Consider the following 22,949-nt stretch of genomic DNA (forward strand, 5'->3'; position numbering starts at 1 on the left):
TTATGAACTGGAAAGATGAAAATAATTTCAATAGTGTTGTAAAATCGGTAATCATTTAAAAAAAAGTCTTGGTCAGAGAATTGCTGCTGTCCATCATGTTTTCGTAGTGTAACCTATATTTTTATGGGAGGGAGGGAAGAAGCATGGAAGAGAGGGAGGTAGGGAAGGAGGAAAGATTACACAGGTCAAGAGCTTTGTGTTAGCTTTAACTTTTAAAATTTTCTTTCTGCATAGCATTGTCTCCACCAACAAACTTGCATCTGGAGTCAAACCCTGACACTGGAGTGCTCACAGTCTCCTGGGAGAGGAGCACCACCCCAGGTAAGCATGGGATGGAACAGAGGGCAAGTATACACCATACCTTCCCAAGACAAAGATTTTAGAAACTATGTTCCTTTCAGAGGAAGATAGGATTTGAATTACAATTGCTCAGCTCTCCATAAAACTATAGCAAAATCTAGTGAACATCATGGAGCAGCATGCAGGGTGCTTTTAATGCATGTTGACTTCAATCACAGGAAACAGAACAATCTTACGCTAGTCTACAGGGACAAGGCAGATCCTTACACAGCTGTAAGACTGAAGAAAAGCAGTGTGGAAGGTGCCTTTCGCTGAGTGCATTAAAAATTGCCAAACAAATGGCTGAAGTCATATTACGTAATTTCCCTTTTTTGAGTGGTTATAGAGCCTAAGTTTATTGTTCCCTGAAGTTTTGTGAATGTTTTGTCATGAGTTGCACTGCAATTATTTAAGGGTGATGAAAGGCAGAAATACCTTCATTTTACAGAATACGAAAACTGAGACTTTGAAAAAATCGGCCGACTCATAGTCACACATTTTAAATGTTACAAAACTGGGATTGTTTGTAGACTCCTTCCACACCCAACTTCACATATTTGGAATGTAATTGTTTTTAAATTATATTCTATGCAAACTGAAAAATTTGGTCAAGGGGTTTCATGACTTTTAAAAACTTTAAATGAAGCATTTATCTAAATTCCCCATTCACACATATTTGAAAATTATTTATAAAATGTAAAATTATGTAAAGATAGCTATAACAATATTCAAATAACATGATGTACTAAGGCAATAACAGGAAATTTTAGATATTCATTACTTTTGCCAAAACCACATGAAAGTCTCACAAAACTTACTGAGAAAACCTTAAACAGAAACAGAAGTTTCAATGAATGTTGATTACATTATTACCTCATATACTTATTAATTTAAGGGATATGCTTAGTTTATTATTTAGCTATTTCTAAATTTACCGGTAAATCATCGTGAAATTTTTGTTTAAAAAAGTATTATATAGTTCTTATTTTTGCCAGGGCACAAAGCTAAGGCAATCATCTCTAAATCTGATTAATGTATGCAATCACACAGAATAAAACCAGCTCTTTTAATCTCCCTCTGAAGTAGAGTGATTTTCAGGAAGTTTTCATTATGTTTGGAAACATCGTTTAAGCCAAAGCTATACAATTTCCAGCTGAGTTGCTCCGAATTTGAAATTTGAAGTTGGCAAGCTTCATGCTTGTTAGCAGCAGGACCATTAACACCTTGCTTGTCTCAATCGCCCAGCCCACACATTTGGATGATCAGTAGCAAGTGTAACGATCTCAATATTTATTTCTCATCCAGTTGGGTTTCCTCGTATTTGCCATGTTAATGTTCACCCTGTTCCTAATGGCAAAACATACTGTCATCTCCTTGCCCTTCATAAAGTTTAATATACTTTCTCATTTTACTTTTAAGCTGGCCCTGCAGATCTCTAGTTGTCACTGTTTTTGACTGTCTTTCTCCTCCTCCCCCTCAACTCTTTTACTGCCCAATTTCTGTGATTCCTGAAGACTACAACAATCAATACTCTTTTTTATCGTTCTTTTTTTTTGAGTCTCGCTCTGTCACCCAGGCTTGGAGTGCAGTGGCGAAATCTCGGCCACCACGCCCAGTTAATTTTTGTATTTTTAGTAGAGACAGGGTTTCACCATGTTGGCCAGGCCAGTCTCAAACTCCTGACCTCAGGTGATCTGCCTGCCTCAGCCTCCCAATCAATACTCTTTCTAGAATAAGTATCACCTCTTTTGTTTTTCACCTTTTCGCCTTCTTAATTCTCTTCCTGTAAATCCCATAGTTTCAGGCCTTTTGAATTAGGAGAGTTCTCTTTGGGGAATGTGCTTTATGTTGAGAGCGATTCCATACTAGTGGGTAGAAAGGAATATTCCTCAGCTGTCTTCAAATAATCCATTAAGGAAAAGCGGGATGCAGTGATAGGACTATGGGATTTGGAGACAAAAAAAGCTTTTGGGAATCACTCACTGGTTCAAAATTTCCTTTAAAGTGAGGATCTTACTTTGGGAGGCCGAGGTGGGCGGATCATGAGGTCAAGAGATCGAAACCATCCTGGCCAACATGGTGAAACCCTGTCTCTACTAAAAAACACAAAAATTAGCTGGGCATGGCGGCGCGTGCCTGTAGTCCCAGCTACTTGGGAGGCTGAGGCAGGAGAATTGCTTGAACCCAGGAGGCAGAGATTGCAGGAAGCCGAGATTACGCCACTGCACTCCAGCCTAGTGCCTAGAGACAGAAAAATTCCGTCTCAAAAAAAAAAAAAAAAGCCTGAGACCTACTTTTCTTGATATTCATAAGGCTTACACTATTTTGGTGCACCTGAGACCAATTTTAATGACTCAAAATCTCCCTCCTACCACCATACCCACTCAGTACTGATTCAGACCTAAGAGAAAAAGCCTAATGCTATCCTCTTATGATATTTACATACTGAAGATAGCCATGAAGGAATCTTTTTGCCAAGCTAAAATATCTCTATCCTTTCAATCATTCCTTAAATGACATGGCTTCAAGTTCATTTCCCATCCTAACTTCATTACACTTTTCTGGATAAATTACAGTTAGTAGCGACCCTCATAAAAGTGGCACCCAGAACCAAGACCAATACTTCAGGTGTGGTTTAATCACAGCCACAGAGTCTCTCACCGACCCACCCACCCTGTATTAGCACAGCATAAGTTGACATTAACTGGCAGTCACATAATGTTTTTCTTTTGAGTCAGGGTCTCGCTCTGCCACCCAGGCTGGAGTGCCGTAGCACAATCACGGCGCACTGCAGCCTCGACCTCCCAGGCTCAGGCAATCCTCCTGCCTCAGCCTCCCAAGTAGTTGGGACCACAGACATGCACCACCACGCCCAGTAATGTGTTTATTTTTGTAGAGGTAGTAGGCTCTCCCTTTGTCGCCCAGGCTGGTCCCAAACTCCTGGGCTCAAGTGATCCTCCCATCCTCCACCCAAAGTACTGGGATTACAAGTATGAGTCATATAACTTTCTTCATACAAAATTCACAAACTTGGTAACCCTCAAATGCCTGCTGATACGTTTTTTTAATAGACAAATGATTTCCTAAGAGCAGCTGCTCCAATTTTCCTTACATTTTTCCAAACCCAGAGCCTATACATTCCGCTCAAAGGGGTTCTTTATATGACTGGCCTCTAAATTGGCAAACCCTGCCTGCCTAATTTTTTAGACAGGGTCTTGCTCTGCTGCCCAGGCTGGAGTGCAGAGGCAAACTGGTAGGCTTAAATGATCCTTCCTCAACTTCCTGAGTAGCCGTGTCAGGGACTACAGGCATATGCCCCCACACCTACCTAACTTAAAAAAATTAATTATTTTTTTCTTGAGATGGAGTCTTGCTCTGTAGCCCAAGCTGGAGTACAGTGGTGTGATCTCAACTCACTGTAACTTCTGCCTCTGGGTTCAAGCAATTCACCTGCTTTAGCCTCCCAAGTGGCTGGGATTACAGGCAAGTGCCACCACGCCTGGCTAATTATTATTACTTTTTGTATTTTTTTCTTCTTTTTCTTTTTTTATTTGCTACAATATTAGCCATTAATATTGAAACTTTTTGTATTTTTAGTAGAGACAGGGTTTCACCACGTTGGCCAGGCTGGTCTCGAACTACTGACCTCATGATCCATCTGCCTCCGGCTCCCAAAGTGCTGGGATTACAGATGTGAGGTGCCACGCCCAGCAAAAAAGCCAGTTTTATAGACAGGGTCTTGCTATGTTGCCCAGGATGGTCTCCAACTCTTAGCCTCAAGCAATCCTTCCACATTGGTTTCCCAAAGCAGTGAGATTACAGGCATGAGCCACTGCATCAGTCATAATTTTTTTTTTTTTTTTNAAAAAAAAAAAAAAAAAAAAAAAATGAGGATCTTGGCAGAGGCTGAAATGAGCCAAGATTGTGCCACTGCATTCCAGCCTGAGTGATAGAGGGAGACTGTCTCAAAAAATAAAAATAAAAAAATAAAATAAAGTGAGGATTTTAGAACTGCCTGAAAGGATTGTTGCAAGCATTGAATGACAGTGACAGTGGAGTCCTCAGTAAATGCCAGGTCCTTCTGCATTCTGCTCCGTGAGTCCACCATTGGAGTCTAGTTAAATATGCTCTGGCTCACAGATGCTTGGTGCAAAAACTTCCTCCTTTCTTTTTTCTCCAGACATTACTGGTTATAGAATTACCACAACCCCTACAAATGGCCAGCAGGGATATTCTTTGGAAGAAGAGGTTCATGCTGATCAGAGTTCCTGCACTTTTGATAACCTGAGTCCCGGCCTGGAGTACAATGTCAGTGTTTACACTGTCAAGGATGACAAGGAAAGTGTCCCTATCTCTGATACCATCATCCCAGGTAATAGAAAAATAAGCTGCTATCCTCAGAGTGGCACTTCCAATAAGAGTGGGGATTAGCATCTTAATCCCCAGATGGTTAAGGGTGTCAAATAGATTTGGGATTTAACTCTGATCTCCCAGCTGCACTCTCCAAAACGATGAAGTCAAAGTAGCAATTTGGACAAATGCTTGCCGTTAACACCGCTTTACTGTCTGTGCTTCACTGGGATGCTGTGTGTTGCAGCAAGTATGTAATGGAGTGGCAACCATGGCTTTAACTTTGTACTGTCCGCTCACATGGAAGTGTACTAAAACGCTGTCACGTGTCTGTACTCAGTACTGACAGGCTAAAAGTAATATGGTAAATGCATCCCATTAGGACATTTCTGCCTGATTTGACAGTCCATGTCAATTTCCAACAGCTGCCTATCAAATAGTTTTGTCCCCATATGTGAGCACTAAAACAGCATTTGGTTGACACGTCCAGTTTTTCATCTTGCAGTTTCAAATCCTTCTTTTTAAAAATTGAATTAAAAAAAAAAAAAAGAAGTAAAAGCCACACCTTCAGGGTGTTCTTTCTTGTGGCTTCAAAGACAACATTGCAAAGGCCTATCTAAGGATAGGCTTGTTTGTCCATTGGATTATAACAGACTGAAGGCATTGGACAGATTGTGTTACCCTTTGAACTCCTTGGTAGAATGCTTTTACTAACGCTAATTAAATATTTTGATTATGAATGAACTAAAATAGTGGCAATGGCCTTGACTTTAGGCCTGCCTTTCCTCAGCCTGAATGTGCTTCTGAAGGGCACATTTCACACCATATGTTCATAATGCATTAGCGTTATGGCTATGAGGTCATCATGAGTTTTGTATGGGAGAAAAAAAAATTATCAGCCAATTATTATTTTTTTTAACCTTCTTCATGCAAGCTTATTTTCTACTAAAACAATTTTGGAATTTTTAAAAACACTGCTGATACTTCAGATATTATGTTGAAGCTCTAAGAATGGTTTTGACATCCTAAAGAGGCCTATGATTTTTAGGAATCTGAACAGTTCAAATTGTACCCTTTAAGGACGTTTTCAAAATGAAAAAAAAAAAAAAATCCTAAAAGAATATTGTAACCTGCTTTATTCTCCCAGGGAAGCAAACTGTTCATGATGCTTAGGAAGCCTTTTCAGAGAATTTAAAACAGAGTGCATATTACCATCATTGCTTTAACATTCCATCAATTTTACTACCGGTAACCTGATATACACTGCTTTATTTTTTCCTCTTTTTTTTTTGCCTCTATTTGCCTTTTCCCCCCCTTTGCTTTGTAACTCAATAGAGGTGCCCCAACTCACTGACCTAAGCTTTGTTGATATAACCGATTCAAGCATCGGCCTGAGGTGGACCCCGCTAAACTCTTCCACCATTATTGGGTACCGCATCACAGTAGTTGCGGCAGGAGAAGGGATCCCTATTTTTGAAGATTTTGTGGACTCCTCAGTAGGATACTACACAGTCACAGGGCTGGAGCCGGGCATTGACTATGATATCAGCGTTATCACTCTCATTAATGGCGGCGAGAGTGCCCCTACTACACTGACACAGCAAACGGGTGAATTTTGAAAACTTCTGTGTTTAAGACATGGATGGTGTGTTGCATGCTGCCACCAGTTACTCTGGTTAAATATGGATGTTTCAAGGGAGAAGTCAGCAATTGTCCAAAGATTAAGACAGGGTGGAGTTGGGGGGATAAGGAATCAAATGCATCTGCTAAACTGAGGGAGGAAAGCATATGCAAGTATTCTTAAGTTCACTCTCATTTACACTACAAGTAGATATAAAGCTGGAGAAATACAGATGTCTGCTCTGTTAAATATAAAACAGCAAATGTTCATTCAATTTGCAGACCTAGAATTTTTCTTCTTAAATGCTGAACATGAATACCAAGTTGTATAATGAGCACCAGTTAATTATAAGAAATATACCTCCAAAATGTACCATCATGCTCACCCTCCTACCCTTTGATAAACTCTACCGTGTTCCTTCTTTGTAGCTAAAAACCCATCAAAATTTAGGGTAGAGTGGATAGGTATTGTTTTGAGGTAGGAGAAAACGAAACTTGGGAGCATTCTAGGTTTTGTTGCTGTCATTAGGTAAAGAAACACCTCTTTAACCACAGTCTGGGGACAAGCATGCAACATTTTAGAGGTTCTCTGCCCTGCATGGGAAAAGAAACACGCTGAGAACCAATTTGCATGAACCCTCTTCACTTGTAAGTAGAATTCACTGAATGGAATCGTAGCTCTAGACATCTCACATGGGGGGAGGTTTAGGACCCTCTTGTCTTTTTGTCTGTGTGCATGGATTTCTTTGGAAAGTATTGCTATGTGTCTCTGCTGTGTGGCAACTTAAGCCTCTTCAGCCTGGGATAAAATAATTTGCAATGGTATTAATAATGTGCTTAAAGTCAATGTATTTGAAAGTAGATTAAAATTATTTTTTGAAATATATTTATGATGGCAAAAAGGTTAAAGGGGGCCTAACAGTACTGTGTGTAGTGTTTTATTTTTAACAGTAGTACGCTATGACTTAAAATAGATTTAGATTAGACTGTTTGCATGATTATGACTCTGTTTCCTTTATGCATGAAATATCGATTTTACCTTTCCAGCTACTTTGTTAGCTTTAATTTTAAAATTGCATTAACTGAGTCTTCCTTCTTGTTTGAAACCAGCTGTTCCCCCTCCCACTGACCTGCGATTCACCAACATTGGTCCAGACACCATGCGCATCACCTGGGCTCCACCCCCATCCCTTGATTTGACCAACTTCCTGGTGCGTTACTCACCTGTGAAAAATGAAGAGGACGTTGCAGAATTGTCAATTTCTCCTTCAGACAATGCAGTGGTCTTAACAAGTAAGCAGCCGAATGTGTCTGTTCCATAAATATTAACCCAGAGCATAGCAAATGAATTCTGAGTTCTCAAGTAGGAGCAGCTAAGAGCAAGAGAGCTGCAACCAAGCTACAAACTAAATTCCAAATTCAATGTACAGCTCCATAAATTTTGAAAGATGTAATGTTTGTTGCTGTTTTAATATACTTTTGATATCTACAGCTTTTAAAAAAATCATAGTGGAAAAACACCAGCTTGACTTCAAACAAATTCTGCTTCCAAATAAGCACATAAAAATAAGTGAATATCAAGAGAAATTACATGACTAAATCTAAATCTTTAGAGATAAAAATGAGAACTGAAAATAGTGTCACTATATGTGCTTTATTCTCATTTTTATATAAAAAAAAAGTGTCAGCAGGTGATCTATTTAAGTTTTGAATACTTAGAAAAGTGACTGATTGCTTGGGCTGGATTAGGATGTTGTTTTGAACAGAGTCAGAAGTTTAATTTGTACTTCAAAAAGAATCTGTTAGAAGGATTTCTCAGAAGGCTGAGAACTTAGGAAAAAACTGACATTAAATAAACAACAATTTATGGAAATTGTCTCTTTCTAGTCCCAACCATTACAGAATAGACATCTTTTATCAAAGAATAAAAGAGTAGGCTGCAAGATGGTGCTGTGTTTCGCATAAACAGTGCTTCTTATTATTTTTACTATACTGTAATAGTAAAATATATAACAACAGCAAAAGATTCTACATAAGGGAAAAATAGCTTACATTTAGGTACATTACCAAATATTAGTCTGAAACATCCTCTACCTTTCAAACATAATTTAGATGATGAAATACAGAGAAGAGCAGCTCAGCATGCCCATGATCTCAGTTTCTTACTTTGTGGCTGAGGGCAAGAATATCTGTATATTGGCATATCCACAACCCCAGAACTATTGCTTCTGTTCTAGAGAACCCTGGAATCACTAATTATAGCATTACCCAATATATAAGCCCCTGCATCACAGTGTCTGCCTCAGCTTAGCCAGTGATCTGTCACATGGTACTCATGCGTTCTAAGACCATATTATCACCCTAATGCTGTAAATGACCTCAAGGTAGCCTCTCTCCCTCCTAGCAAAGTCATTATTATCCTCTTTTAAAGATGAAGCAAGCCAGGTGGAGTGGCTCATACCTGTAATCCCAGCACTTTGGGAAGCTCAGGTGGGCCAGTTGCTTGAGCCCAGGAGTTCAAGACCAGCCTGGGCAAGGCAGTGAGATCCAGTCTCTACAAAAAATACAAAAATTAGCTGAGCATGGTGGTGCACACCTGTGGTCTCAACTATGTAGGAGGTTGAGGTGGGAGGATCACCTAAGCCCCGGGAGGTTGAGGTTGCAGTAAGCCATGATTGTGCTACTGCACTCCATCCTGGGTGACAGAATGAGACCCTGTCTCCAAATAAATAAACAGATAAACATGAAGCAGGTGAGGTCCCCAGTGATTAAGTAAATTGTCACTGACCAGCTAGTTACGTGGAAGTAGAATCCAAGCATCTAGTCCTCCAGCCTGGCACTTTTCAAAACTTTGTAGGAGGCTTTACAGAAAGGCTAAAGGGCAAATGGTGTACAGGGAAACGTGGGCTTAGTGAGTAGGAGTTCAAAGTTAGAAATGTCACTCTCTGTATCTTTTTGGATCAATCATGTGCCACATAATGACATCTGACATATACGACAGTGGTTCCATAAGATTATAATACCTATTTTTATAATACTTTTTCTATGATTAAATATGTTTAGATATACAAATATTTATCATGTGTTACAATTGCCTGTAGTATTCAGTATAATCACATGCTGCACAGGCTTGTAGCCTACGAGCAAAAGGCTAGACCATATAGCTTAGGTGTGTCGTAGGCTCTACCATTTAGGTTGTTTGTTTGTTTGTTGAGACGGAGTCTCCCTCTGTTGCCTAGGCTGGAGTGCAATGGCTCGATCTCAGCTCATTGCAACCCCTACCTCCCAGGCTCAAGCGATTCTCCTGCCTCAGCCTCCCAAGTGGCTGAGATTACAGGCGTGCACCACCACGCCCAGCTAATGTTTTTGTATTTTTAGTAGAGATGGGATTTCACCACGTTGGCTAGGCTGGTTTGGAGCTCCTGAACTCAAGTGACCCACCCACCTCCACCCCCCAAAGTGCTGGGATTACAAGCCCATCTAGGTTTATGTAGGTACACTTTATGATGTTTACACAATAAAATCACCAAATCACACACTTACCAAAATGAATCTCCATCATTAAGCTATGGCATGACTGTGTATTAAAATGGAAGAAGAGGTTGGGCGTGGTATCTCACAACTGTAATCCCAGCATTTTGGGAGGCTCAGGTGGACTGATCACCTGAGGTCAGGAGTTCCAGACCAAGCCTGGCCAATGTGGTGAAACCCCGATTCTATTAAAAAGACAAAAATTAGGCCGGGCGCGGTGGCTCACGCCTGTAATCCCAGCACTTTGGGAGGCCGAGGCGGGTGGATCACGAGGTCAAGAGATCGAGACCATCCTGGTCAACATGGTGAAACTCCGTCTCTACTAAGAATACAAAAAATTAGCTGGGCATGGTGGCGCGTGCCTGTAATCCCAGCTACTCAGGAGGCTGAGGCAGGAGAATTGCCTGAACCCAGGAGGCGGAGGTTGCGGTGAGCCGAGATCATGCCATTGCACTCCAGCCTGGGTAACAAAAGTGAAACTCTGTCTCAAAAAAAAATAAAAATAAAAAAAATAAAAATAAATAAAAAGACAAAAATTAGCTAGGCATGTTTGGGGGGCACCTGTAATCCCAGCTACTCAGGAGGCTGAGGCAGAAGAATCATTTGAATCCAGGAGGCAGAGGTTATAGTAAGCCAAGATTATGCCACTGCACTCCAGCCCGGGTGACAGAGCAAAACTCCGTCTCAAAATGGAAGAAGATACTCAGGGATGTATATTTAATTTTTTAAAAAATACTCTGCTCTCATTTTAATATGGCAGAACCAATTGCTTTCTCTTTGAACTGTGGCTCTTTTCCAGTAAAGGTTAATTGCTAAGACCACTAGTGCTGGCCTGGGTCAATCACTGTATGATCCTGGGCAAGTAAATTAAAGAAGATAACTTCTCTGTGTCTCAGTTATTTTTTTTTTTTTTTCATTTGCAAAATGGACATATTGTAGTAGACCCTATTTTTTAGAGGTGAATGGTTTGTTCATTGTCCTGAATGTTGTGATGGTCTCCCAAGTCATATATGTGTAAAAACCCATCAGATCACTTTACATATATTCAGTACATTGTATGGCAAGAAAACTGCTTTTAAAAGTAGCAAACTACCTCTCAGCGTTGTTATAAGGCATCAATGGCAACCTACAGCACCACAGCAAGAATTATCACGTGCACTCCAGAGACATACTCTCAGGTGGATAAGAGAAATATTACATTGCGGCAGCAACTTCATCTCACTCAAAATCCAGCTGAGTCACACTCGGAGGTGGAACTGAGGGCAGGGCTTTGAGAGAGTATGGGGCAAGGTGACCCTTCCTTATCAACTAATTATAGATGTTCACCAGATAGCAGTATTCACTAGGTGTAAGTAGGTGATAGGACTGGACATTTGGATATTTCATCAGTTGAAATAGTCCTAGGTGTGCGTTGGTTTTTCATGCTTTCCAGCACAATTTTAAAATAAGTCCCACTTGCCTCTTCAGATCTCCTGCCTGGTACAGAATATTTAGTGAGTGTCTCCAGTGTCTACGAACAACACGAGAGCATACCTCTTAGAGGAAGACAGAAAACAGGTGAGTGTTGTTGTCAGTATCCAGTAGCTTTTGCCTACCAATCTTGTATAACAAATGAAATGCTACATCTAAAAATACATCTCCATTTTTTGTGGTCGTGGCATGTGTACCTGTGTCATCACAGTAGTATCACTGGTCTCAAAGACTAAAAGATATTCAGCAATCACCTAGATTTTCAGTCACTAACAAATTAATCAAGAAATTTCTCTGTCCTTTTAAAAAACATTTCCCAAGAAGAAGATCTTTGTTATTTAGCTTTAGTGGACATTCCTTTTCAATATGTGGCTGGCTAACCCAACATTCATTGTCATCTATTTTTCTTCCTTTACTAAGCCAGCAAGTTTACGGTTTTTTCTACTTAATAAAGTATGAATTTACAAGAAGAAATTTGAATCTCATAAATATGATGTACTTAAATATGAACGCTTCTTTTAATTTTTTCTTTAAAAACGTACAGTTTAGTATATCCATTGATTTATTTATAGTCTACTTGCTTCTAAAAAGGACTTATGGTATCTTAGTTTGGTTTTTTATTGAATAGAACTAGTAAAGGGTGTAACTGAAACAGAAATTTGCTGGAAGTCTCAGAGACTAAGTGATTTGAATTTACAACAAACTTTGAATTTTTGTGCATTTTTCAAAAATGTCAATACATGAAGAGTTATCAGCATTGTAATTTATCTGGGATAATGTCTTTAGTTTTAGAAAGTTTTGTGTTTGGCATCATTACCACTCTGTTGACATAAATTTCCCCTTGAGCTTAGGAGGCTTCCTTGAGAATCAAACACTTACCTTGACAGTGGGCAGATCTTGCTTTACTTGGAAGGATACACTTACAGGATAGAAACATAGGATACTTGAACACTGAGAAATTTGAAAATGTCAATTCTCAGAATATCTTGAACACTTATCTACAAATGTGACACAGAAACCTACTGTAATAACACCTAAAAATTGCTTGAATTACTTAGCAAAAGAAAAAAATGGATGCTTGAGTTGGCTATTTTGAAGTGAGTCAATTTATGATTTTAAAACACATGTGTAGCTTAGAATCAGTACATCTTAATCTGAAGTTTATGGCAAATCATGGTATTGATGAGACAGGACCGAATTGTTGAATGTACATTAATTTCTTCTACACCTTCCTCACTTCCTAAACTGGTGGTGTCTTTTCTTTTTTCGCTGGTGGGAAAACAGGCCTTGATTCCCCAACTGGCATTGACTTTTCTGATATTACTGCCAACTCTTTTACTGTGCACTGGATTGCTCCTCGAGCCACCATCACTGGCTACAGGATCCGCCATAATCCCGAGCATCAGAGCGGGAGACCTCGAGAAGATCGGGTGCCCCCCACTCGGAACTCCATCACCCTCACCAACCTCACTCCTGGCACAGAGTATGTGGTCAGCATCATTGCTCTTTATGGCAGAGAGGAAAGTCCCCCATTGGTTGGCCAACAATCAACAGGTAACTTGTTTTCTGGTGTGCAAAGAAACTCAGAAGACTTCCTACCCAGTTGGTATATTCTGTAAAGTCACTTGCTGCTGCCTGTCATCAGCTCTTAAAAAAATTAGATGGTGGTCATGGGACATGGAGAGGGAAGTGAAAATGTGTGTAGAAAAATCTCCCTTAGAATATAGTAAAGAAGGCCGGGCACAGTGGTAGTAAAGAAGGTGATTTTTTTCTCTCAAAAAATTTCTCAACTGATTTGGGTATTTATGCATTTCTAATAACACAAGTTTTATTCAAAATGAAGAAAACTAGCTGGACGTGGTGGCTCACGCCTGTAATCCCCACACTTTGAGAGGCCAGGGTGGGTAGATCAATTGAGGTCAGAAGTTCGCGACTAGCCTGGCCAACATAGTGAAACCCCGTCTCTACTAAATATACAAAAATTAGCAAGGCATAGTGGCATGAACCTGTAATCCTAGCTTCTTGGGAGGCTGACGCAGAAGAATCTTTGTATTCAGGAGACAAAGGTTGCAATGAGCTGAGATCACGCCACTGCATTCCAGCCTGTGTGAAAGAGCGAGACCCTGTCTCAAAAAAAAAAAGAAAGAAAGAAAGAAAGAAAGTAGAAAACTGAACACTGTTTCAGAGTACCTTTAAAAATGTAATTTTAGTCTAATGGTGTCATTGTTCTTAGCAGATAGAGGCTGAAGTACTTAAGGGAGCAGTAGCATCATGAAGTCTGTGTTTTAGTCTTCAGTTGTTAAGTGAGAGACAAATACCTAAGGAAAGGGTACATAGGTGTTCACTGTATTACTTTTTTTTTTTTTTTTTTTTGAGGTGGAGTCTTGATCTGTCACCCAGGCTGGAGCGCAATGGCATGATCTCAGTTCACTGCAACCTCTGCCCCCCAGGCTCAAGCAATTCTCCTGCCTCAGCCTCCCAAGTAGTTGGGGTTACAGGGGCCCGCCACCAAACCTGGCTAATTTTTGCATTTTTAGTAGAGATGGGATTTCACCATGTTAGCCAGGCTGGTTTTGAACTCCTGACCTCAAGTGACCCACCTGCCTTGGCCTCCCAAAGTGCTTGGATTACAGTCATGAGCCACTGTGCCCGGCCTTGTATTACTGTTTTACACTTTTCTGCAGTTTTGAAATTTTTCCAAATAACAAGTTGAGGGGAAAAAAAAGCCCTTCCCTAAATTTGAAATAATCATTTTATCACAATTTAGATGGGCTCTGTAACCCCTTATTTTGAATTTGTCATAATATTAAATTCTGCTAATTACACATAGTATTTACATTATTGTATGAAGGAATCATTAAGACAATTATCTGAAAAATGAGCAAAGAATAATCTGAGTATTGCTTGAAAATTACGGATGTGAAAATGTTCCCTTTTTTTTTTCTAGTTTCTGATGTTCCGAGGGACCTGGAAGTTGTTGCTGCGTCCCCCACCAGCCTGCTGATCAGCTGGGATGCTCCTGCTGTGACAGTGAGATACTACAGGATCACCTATGGAGAAACAGGTACGGCAGTAAAATGCTATTTTACACTCTGATTCAATCAGGCTCTATTGTGGATAACCTGAAATCCCCACAGTGAACACAGAATTAAAGACACTTTAGCAAGTCCCATCAGTGGAACCCTTTTTTATTTCCAAGAAAATACGGAAGATATAGACAACCTAATTTGTTCTGAAACCCAAATAAAAAGTTGTTCATATAATACAACTAGAGGGGGAATGGCAGAGCTGAGAGGAAGAAAAAAGGATTGTAAATTCACAAACATATTATCAGTGGTGGAAATAAAGACACTCTTGAGGTCAGGATTTATATTTTCTTCTCTTTACTTTTCTGTATTTTCCAAATTTTATTTAACAGGAATGTATTCTGTTAAATTTTTTAAAAAGGAGGCAGTGCATGCAATCCTGGGTTGAGGGTTTAACCTTCCCTCTTGTAATGCTACTCAGTGACATTTTAAAGCTGAAATGTTAAAATAGCGTTGACTGTAATTTTCTCTCAATGTTTATACACTTACCAAGGATTACGACGTGTATAAATACCCCTTTCTGTTCAAGACCTATTATTAGCGCTCTTTAAAAGGGAATAAGCAAGATTTGATTTACATGCTGCTATCAATGTGGTGATTCAATTATTCAGTAACACCCAAGTAACTCTAAGCCCCTCACACTCTGAACTAACCCCTTTTCATGCAGGAGGAAATAGCCCTGTCCAGGAGTTCACTGTGCCTGGAAGCAAGTCTACAGCTACCATCAGTGGCCTTAAACCTGGAGTCGATTATACCATCACTCTGTATGCTGTCACCGGCCGTGGGGACAGCCCCGCGAGCAGCAAGCCAGTTACCATTAATTACCGAACAGGTACAAACTTCTACTCTGGGGTGACACCACCTTATTTATTCAGATAGTTTTTACAGTGTTCTCCCATGGTATTTTTCTCATTGTAGAATTGATTTTCCTTTTTAATAAGACAACAACCTGCAGCTGACACCTGCAGCTAACAGAATTTTGAGCCAGATAAAGAAGGAAGTACCCTAAGGGCAGGAAGTTTTGTCAGTTTTGTTGATATATTCCTCATGTCTGCAATAAAACAGGCGTGGAGAGTGTTCAATAAATATTTGTTGGAGAAGAGTGGATGGGTTGATAAAGTAGGAAGACAGACACCTGCTTGTGGAATGTAGCTTCTTTGTGAATGAAGCAGCCATCTCAAAAATAGGCAATGGTATTGAGATGCATGCCCCATCCTCTAAAAGTTCTCTCTGTATTCTTTCAAGAAGAAAATACCTTTCTCAGGAAGAGATCATTCAAATGTGTACCAGACCTAGACAGGAGGACTTGTCCAATCTTGTCTCCAAGGACTGGGGCTTCACTGGTTTCTCCTTGCTTTTATTTGTAGAAATTGACAAACCATCCCAGATGCAAGTGACCGATGTTCAGGATAACAGCATTAGTGTCAAGTGGCTGCCTTCAAGTTCCCCTGTTACCGGTTACAGAGTAACCACCACTCCAAAAAATGGACCAGGACCAACAAAAACTAAAACTACAGGTCCAGGTAAGAATCATCTGCATCTTGGCCAAGCACGGTGGCTTATTCCTGTAATCACAGCACTTTGGGAGGCTGAGGTGGGCAGATCACTTGAGGTCAGGAGCTCAAGACCAGCCTGGCCAACATATTAAAACCCCATCTCTACTAAAAACACAAAAAATTAGCCAGGTATGGTGGCTCGTGCCTGTAGTCCCCGCTACTTGGGAGGCTGAGACACAAGAATTGCTTGAACGCTGGAGGTGGAGGTTGTAGTGAGCCAAGATCGAACCACTGCACTCCAGCCTGGGTGACAGAGTAAGAGACTCCATCCCAGTGGTGGAGGGGGGAGAATAATCTGCATCTCATATATAACAGGATAGATGGGGCAGGACCACCTAATATTCTTTTTTATATAAATGGCTACCTTGCTGTGAGTACTATGTATTTCTTGTCATATGTCATCATTTTCCCCATTCATGAGTTCAGGAATCAAGAATGTTATCAACCCTCTTCACAGTAGAAGTTTTAGGATAAGTGCATTTCTGGTTTTACATGGATAGTTCTATTTAGTGATATGTTCATCTTAAATTATCAGATTCACCCTTCTGGTTTTGTTTAAAATCCACACTAAGAAGAGAGAAATGACATCACCAACATTTTCAGATCCTTTTAGCTATGTTGTCTTTGTTTTTAGGTAGAATACTTGTGAAAATAGGATCTTAAGGCAATTGATTAAAGTCAAGTTAATTTTCATTTTTTCTGAGAGTAGTGTCACTAATTGTTGGGGACACCATATTAAGTTTTAGAGGTTATCCTTGAATGTGACTTCACTCCCATGTGGTAATCTGTATTAGCAATGAACAGGTTTGTCCAAGAGGAAATCAAAGTCTGACTCTTCCATATTTTTGTTACAATTCTGCAAATAAAAATTCTAGGCCACTGTATGTTTACTACCAAATTCCAGAAGCCGCTTGGATGACTGTATAGTGGATGACATAGATGTTGCATTTGCTTTTCACTCTCTCTGCAGATCAAACAGAAATGACCATTGAAGGCTTGCAGCCCACAGTGGAGTATGTGGTTAGTGTCTATGCTCAGAATCCAAACGGCGAGAGTCAACCACTGGTTCAGACTGCAGTAACCAGTACGTAACTACTGCTTGGTTTCCACTTTCAAAGTTGAATTTTGTTCCTGAGTGTCTGAATGCTCGCCACATGTCTTTTGCAATTATGCACAGGGAAAGTCCGCTTGTTGGTTAGTTTGTATCTTGAGCTGAGCCCTTTACAGACATGTTTTCCTTCTCAGTGCCAAGCAAGGAACTTACAGGGAAAGAAACTGTGAAGCTACGATAGTTAGTTGCTGTGCTTTGAATTTCTTTTGCTCAAATGGCCTCAGCGAAATCTTATTTGCCTACAGCAAATCTACAAAATATTTTTCTAGACTGTATTTTCTACAACTGGATGGTAAAGTTGATTGTAAGTGTACCTTGTGTAGCTGTTATGTTTGGGGCATTCAAAGGACTATGACTGGACCAGAGTGTAATATAAATGCTTAATAGACAGGGGAAAAGAAGAGTTTAAGAAGAATTATAACTATTTGAATCTGACATTACAAATCAGCTTTACCACTTCCAAGGTATAGAAAATCCAGGTCTATGAGACTAACATTACATTGTAAAATCAAATCATGGTAGAATATCTTTAAATTAATATAAATACATCCCCACTGTGGGGCCATTTTGCAGGGTATCTGCTTATCTCACATATACCTATGTTTTAATAAATGATGCAACATTGCATATTTTCTAAACCAAGAAAAACTAAGCAAGTGTTTAATTAATTTTCCATTTGATAGTGGGTTAAATGGACTTTAATTCACCAAAGAAAATTGTATCTGCAAAACTGCTTTGCATGTTATAAAAATGCTTATTTCACAACTTGCTTTTCACATAACCTCTTACCATTAATTTGCCTAACAGACATTGATCGCCCTAAAGGACTGGCATTCACTGATGTGGATGTCGATTCCATCAAAATTGCTTGGGAAAGCCCACAGGGGCAAGTTTCCAGGTACAGGGTGACCTACTCAAGCCCTGAGGATGGAATCCATGAGCTATTCCCTGCACCTGATGGTGAAGAAGACACTGCAGAGCTGCAAGGCCTCAGACCGGGTTCTGAGTACACAGTCAGTGTGGTTGCCTTGCACGATGATATGGAGAGCCAGCCCCTGATTGGAACCCAGTCCACAGGTATATGGTTAATCGCACCACCGGGTGCCCATGGGAGCAGCGGCTTTATGCCCTGCTGAATGAATTATACTTCATTGGGCTATTGATTCCCAAGTAAGGGTGAAAAAAATCATTAAGAAAGATCCTCTTTAAAGAGGAATGGTAAGAAACAATAGAACTTAGGTGATATTTAAGTAAACAAGTTAATAAGACCATAAAGCAAGACATTTGAAGATGATACTAAAATTGTGGATTATTTCCTAAGCTACGGCTCCCTGTGATTACCCTGACTATGTATAAAGGAAAGAAGTTTGGCATCATAGAGCTTATTTATATAAAGGAACCCAAACTGGGGCATTTCATAGCAGCATGATTCTGAGCACACATGGGTAAGACCTTTCTTCTCTGGTTAGATATCATGTGCTGCTGTATAATTAGCTTAAATGATTGTGATTCGGACACATAAGAAACAATCAATAGGGCAATCGCTTTCCATAATACTTGATCTTCTTGTGCTTTATTTCTGAAGCAGAGTACAATGCTAAGGATGTATCCTAGCGACAACATAAACCATAGAGGTGACAGTCTGTGTTATTGCTCTTCGCTTCTCTTTTCTGCTTCTGTTAGGAGCCAATTTTCTTCTTATGCCGCATTACAGAGAGAACATCAAATTTAGCTGCCATATCTGCCATAGGGTCCAAATAAAGAGATAATAAAAACATTATTCTCTCTTTTTTGGATGGAATGCTGTGTGAAATGGTTATCCATACAAAGATACTTTATGTAGAAAAAGGAGGCTGGGTGCAATGGCTCACAGTTGTAACCCCAGTGCTTTGGGAGGCCAAGGTGGGAGGATGGCTTGAGGCCAGGAGTTCATGATCAGCCTGGGCAATGAAGTGAGACCCCCATCTCTAAGAAAAAATTTAAAAAATTAGCCAGGTTGCCAGATATGGGTAATGGGGAGGAAGGCAGCAAATCACACTGCCGTGTGTGTACCTATGCAACAGTCTTGCATGTTCTTCACATGTACCCCAAAACCTAAAATGCAATAAAAAAAAATTAGCCAGGTGTGGTGACACATGCCTATAGTCCCAGCTGCTCAAGAAGCTGAGGTAGAGGATCGCTTGAGCCTAGGAGTTCAAGGCTGCAGTGAGCTATGATAGGTCCACTGCACTGCAGCCTGGATGACAGAGCAAGACCCTGTTTCTAAATTAACGAATTAATTAAAATTTTTAAGAAAGAAAAAGGGCTATTGCTTATTTTTCCATACAAAGGGAAAATAGATCATAATGGCCAATAAGCCAATTCAACTTTTTTGTTTTTTTAAGGGAAAGCAAAAAAATTTCTAAAATTTAAAATCTCTTAGAGTTCTGGCATTTACCCAAATGTTTTCAGTGATTCTGAGAATTGGTGGATATAAAACACATTTCTCAGCAAATGCTTTCTTCATTTTGCATCCCTTATTGTACTTTCTTGTACTGAATCTTTGTTTGACCAGGGAACCCACCTAACCCAACTAGAACAATCCATTCTACTTCTTGGAACTCACTTTATTCTCCTTATTCCCCATTTCCTATAAAATAATCTCTAACCAATGACCATCCCGACAGCCATTCCTCCACCAACTGACCTGAAGTTCACTCAGGTCACACCAACGAGCCTGAGCGCCCAGTGGACACCGCCTAACGTTCAGCTCACTGGATATCGAGTGCGGGTGACCCCAAAGGAGAAGACCGGACCAATGAAAGAAATCAACCTTGCTCCTGACAGCTCATCCGTGGTTGTATCCGGACTTATGGTAAGACGTGAACTTTGTTCATTGGAATAAAGATGGAGATCATCTCTAACACAGTTTCTAAGGTGGTGAAACTATAATGTCATAATAAATCTAACTGTTCTTTTCCTCTGCATCAAATAATCTTATTGTAATTTTATATGTAATTATTTATGTTGACCTAAGTTTTCCAGCTGACTATTGGGATGGAATTTTATAAATAGCTTTGGATTTTGTACAGCTGTTTTAGATGTATTGTGCTTATTTTAAAAGGTTGTGGGGGAAAATTTACATATCCATTGGTTGAATGCATAAATCGACTTAGTTATGCATTTTCTGAGCTCCATTACCTTGGTAAGGAATATTTTACAGTTTGTGCCAGTCTACCTTGACCCTACTCTTATTAAAATATTTTAAAATCCTTCCAGACATACATGCAGAAAACTGCTAGGAACCTAGGGGACCGAGGTACCTCTTAACGTAAGGCCAATCTCAGGGGAAACTACAGAAAGAGCGTTCAGAGACAGAATGGAACATTCTCTTTGCCTGTCTATGATAAAGAAAAAATTATGATTTGTAACTGTCAGATCATTAAAAAAGAAAAAATACGCTAACACCCACTCCCCTCATTTTTTTACCAGCTGTTTAAGTATGTAATCTATGGCTTGCTGAAGCTTAACAGCTAAGAGCCTTTTAAAATTGATAAATATGTTGATCATCTGCACTGTAGGAATGAAATTAATCTAGGAATTTAGAAGGTTGTGAGTTTTGCTAGTTTGTTTATTTTTTCTTTCATAACCATTGCATTGGCCTAATGCTGTAGTGAAACTCCCAGGGTTTCAGCTGATGACACTGCTAAAGCTTACCATGCCCTTATTCTCTAGGTGGCCACCAAATATGAAGTGAGTGTCTATGCTCTGAAGGACACTTTGACGAGCAGACCAGCTCAGGGAGTTGTCACCACTCTGGAGAGTAAGTAATAAAATGTCTTCGTATCAACAAACCTTCTGTATAAACAAAAATTAAAGAATGGTAAATCAGGAGGGTTCAGTGGCTCATGCCTAAAATCCTAGCAGTTTGGGAAGCGGAGGCAGGAGGATCACTTGAGACCAGGAGTATGAGACCAGCCTGGGCAACATAGCAGGGCCCTGTCTCTTAAAAAGACAAAAAAAAAAAAAAAAAAAAACAAAAAAAAAAAAAAAAAAAAAAAAAGCAAATGATTTTTTAGATTTATATGTTAAGAGTAGAATGAGTCTTAATTTGAAAATTGATTTGATTGCCTTTTTGACATATGACTGTCATCTTTTATACTCCTTGAGAAAGGGGTCTACTGACACATAAAATTGAATCACTTCATAAGGTTATAATGTTGGTGTTATGGACTAAGGCTGACATCTAGTTTATGCTCTGTTAGAATTTGTTTTCATAGGCCGGGCGCGGGGGCTCAAGCCTGTAATCCCAGCACTTTGGGAGGCCGAGGCGGGTGGATGACGAGGTCAAGAGATCGAGACCATCCTGGTCAACATGGTGAAACCCCGTCTCTACTAAAAATACAAAACACTAGCTGGCCATGGTGGCGCGTGCCTGTAATCCCAGCTACTGAGGAGGTTGAGGCAGGAGAATTGCCTGAACCTAGGAGGCGGAGGTTGCGGTGAGCCGAGATCGTGCCATTGCACTCCAGCCTGGGTAACAAGAAAAAAACTCCATCTAAAAAAAAAAAAAAAAGAATTTGTTTTCATAGAGATAAGCTTGGGGAGAACACACTGGCTTCTGCTATAGCTTAACAATCAATATTAGGCCATTCTTACATTACTATAAAGAAATACCTGGCCGGGCATGGTGGCTCACACCTGCAATCCCAGCACTTTGGGAGGCCGAGCCAGACAGATCATGAGGTCAGGAGATTGAGACCATCCTGGCTAACACGGTGAAACCCCGTCTCTACTAAAAATACAAAAAATTAGCCAAGTGTGGTGGCATATGCCTGTAGTCCCAGCTACTTGGGAGGCTGAAGCAGAAGAATCACTTTAACCTGGAAGGCAGAGGTTGCGGTGAGCTGATTGCACTCCAACCTGGGTAACAGAGAGAGACTCTGTCTCAAATAAAAAAGCCTGAGCCTGGGTAATTTCTAAAGAAAAGAAGCTTCATGGGCTCATAGTTCTGCAGGCTTTACAGGAAGCATGGTACTGGTATTTTCTTGGCTTCTAGGGGGTCCTGGGAAAGCTTTCAGTCATGGTGGACGTCCAAGAGGGAGCAGGCACATCACACGGCTGTGGCAAAAGCAAGAGCGAGAAACAGAGAGAGTTGGGAGGGAGGTGCCACACACTTTTAAATGATCCAATCTCTTGAGAACTCACTGTCACAAAGAGGGCATAAGCCACAAGGGATCTGCCCCCATGATACAACTACCTCTTACCAGGCCCCACCTCTAGCACTGGGAATGACAACTCAACACGAGATTTGGCCAGGGACAAATATCCAAATTATATCACAGCACAGTAATCACTGGACCAAATCAGGCTTAGACTCTAGTCTTCTGCTATATCAATAACTTCATGTATGCCTTTTCAAAAGTCAGGTAAAGTGTCAAAGTTCCATCATTTATAAAACAGGGATGGTAGGGTATTGTACTTGTTGAGAGAAAAGACAAAATACTTGCAATAATATTAGACACACACACACTCTCTCTCTCTCTCTCACACACACACACACACACACACACACACACACACACACACACACACATATATAAAATCGTTACCTGGGCATGTTATTATAACTCCTACCACACACATTTTTATATTATAATACATTAATGTTTTTAATATTTATTCAAGTATTTGTAGATACTATAAAGTCAGCCCTGGGAACCACTGGTAGTATCTATAAAGCTTTTCAGTTCTTCAAAATAAAATGTATGAGAAGTAGATATTTTCATATTTTCTAATTATAGTTGACCTTTCTCTCTGAATGTCAAAGGAGATAATCTACATATTACTAGTTATATATTTCTTGAAATGGATGAATTTGATATATACCAAGGAAACATTTAAAAA

The 22,949-nt window shown here is 40.0% G+C and overlaps 1 protein-coding gene across 29 annotated transcripts in view; it reads left to right on the forward strand.

The window, feature by feature from the left end:
- The window catches only part of FN1 (fibronectin 1), a 78,985-nt gene that overhangs the window by 38,733 nt on the left and 17,303 nt on the right, over positions 1-22,949 (forward strand). For 9 of the 29 annotated variants that reach the window (XM_017534956.2, XM_017534960.2, XM_017534962.1 and 6 more), the window contains exons 23-35: positions 235-321; positions 4,520-4,711; positions 6,025-6,297; positions 7,420-7,602; positions 11,308-11,397; positions 12,595-12,864; positions 14,258-14,374; positions 15,064-15,228; positions 15,764-15,919; positions 16,923-17,036; positions 17,871-18,140; positions 19,730-19,917; positions 20,778-20,865. In XM_017534956.2, the coding sequence (XP_017390445.1) occupies positions 235-321; positions 4,520-4,711; positions 6,025-6,297; positions 7,420-7,602; positions 11,308-11,397; positions 12,595-12,864; positions 14,258-14,374; positions 15,064-15,228; positions 15,764-15,919; positions 16,923-17,036; positions 17,871-18,140; positions 19,730-19,917; positions 20,778-20,865 (2,193 nt within the window). The remainder of the gene's footprint in view (positions 1-234; positions 322-4,519; positions 4,712-6,024; positions 6,298-7,419; positions 7,603-11,307; positions 11,398-12,594; positions 12,865-14,257; positions 14,375-15,063; positions 15,229-15,763; positions 15,920-16,922; positions 17,037-17,870; positions 18,141-19,729; positions 19,918-20,777; positions 20,866-22,949) is intronic. The other 20 variants (XM_017534965.1, XM_037740782.1, XM_037740780.1 and 17 more) reach the window with 3 other exon arrangements.

Source organism: Cebus imitator, unplaced genomic scaffold, assembly GCF_001604975.1.
Source record: "Cebus imitator isolate Cc_AM_T3 unplaced genomic scaffold, Cebus_imitator-1.0 Scaffold89, whole genome shotgun sequence".
NCBI lineage: Eukaryota > Metazoa > Chordata > Mammalia > Primates > Cebidae > Cebus > Cebus imitator.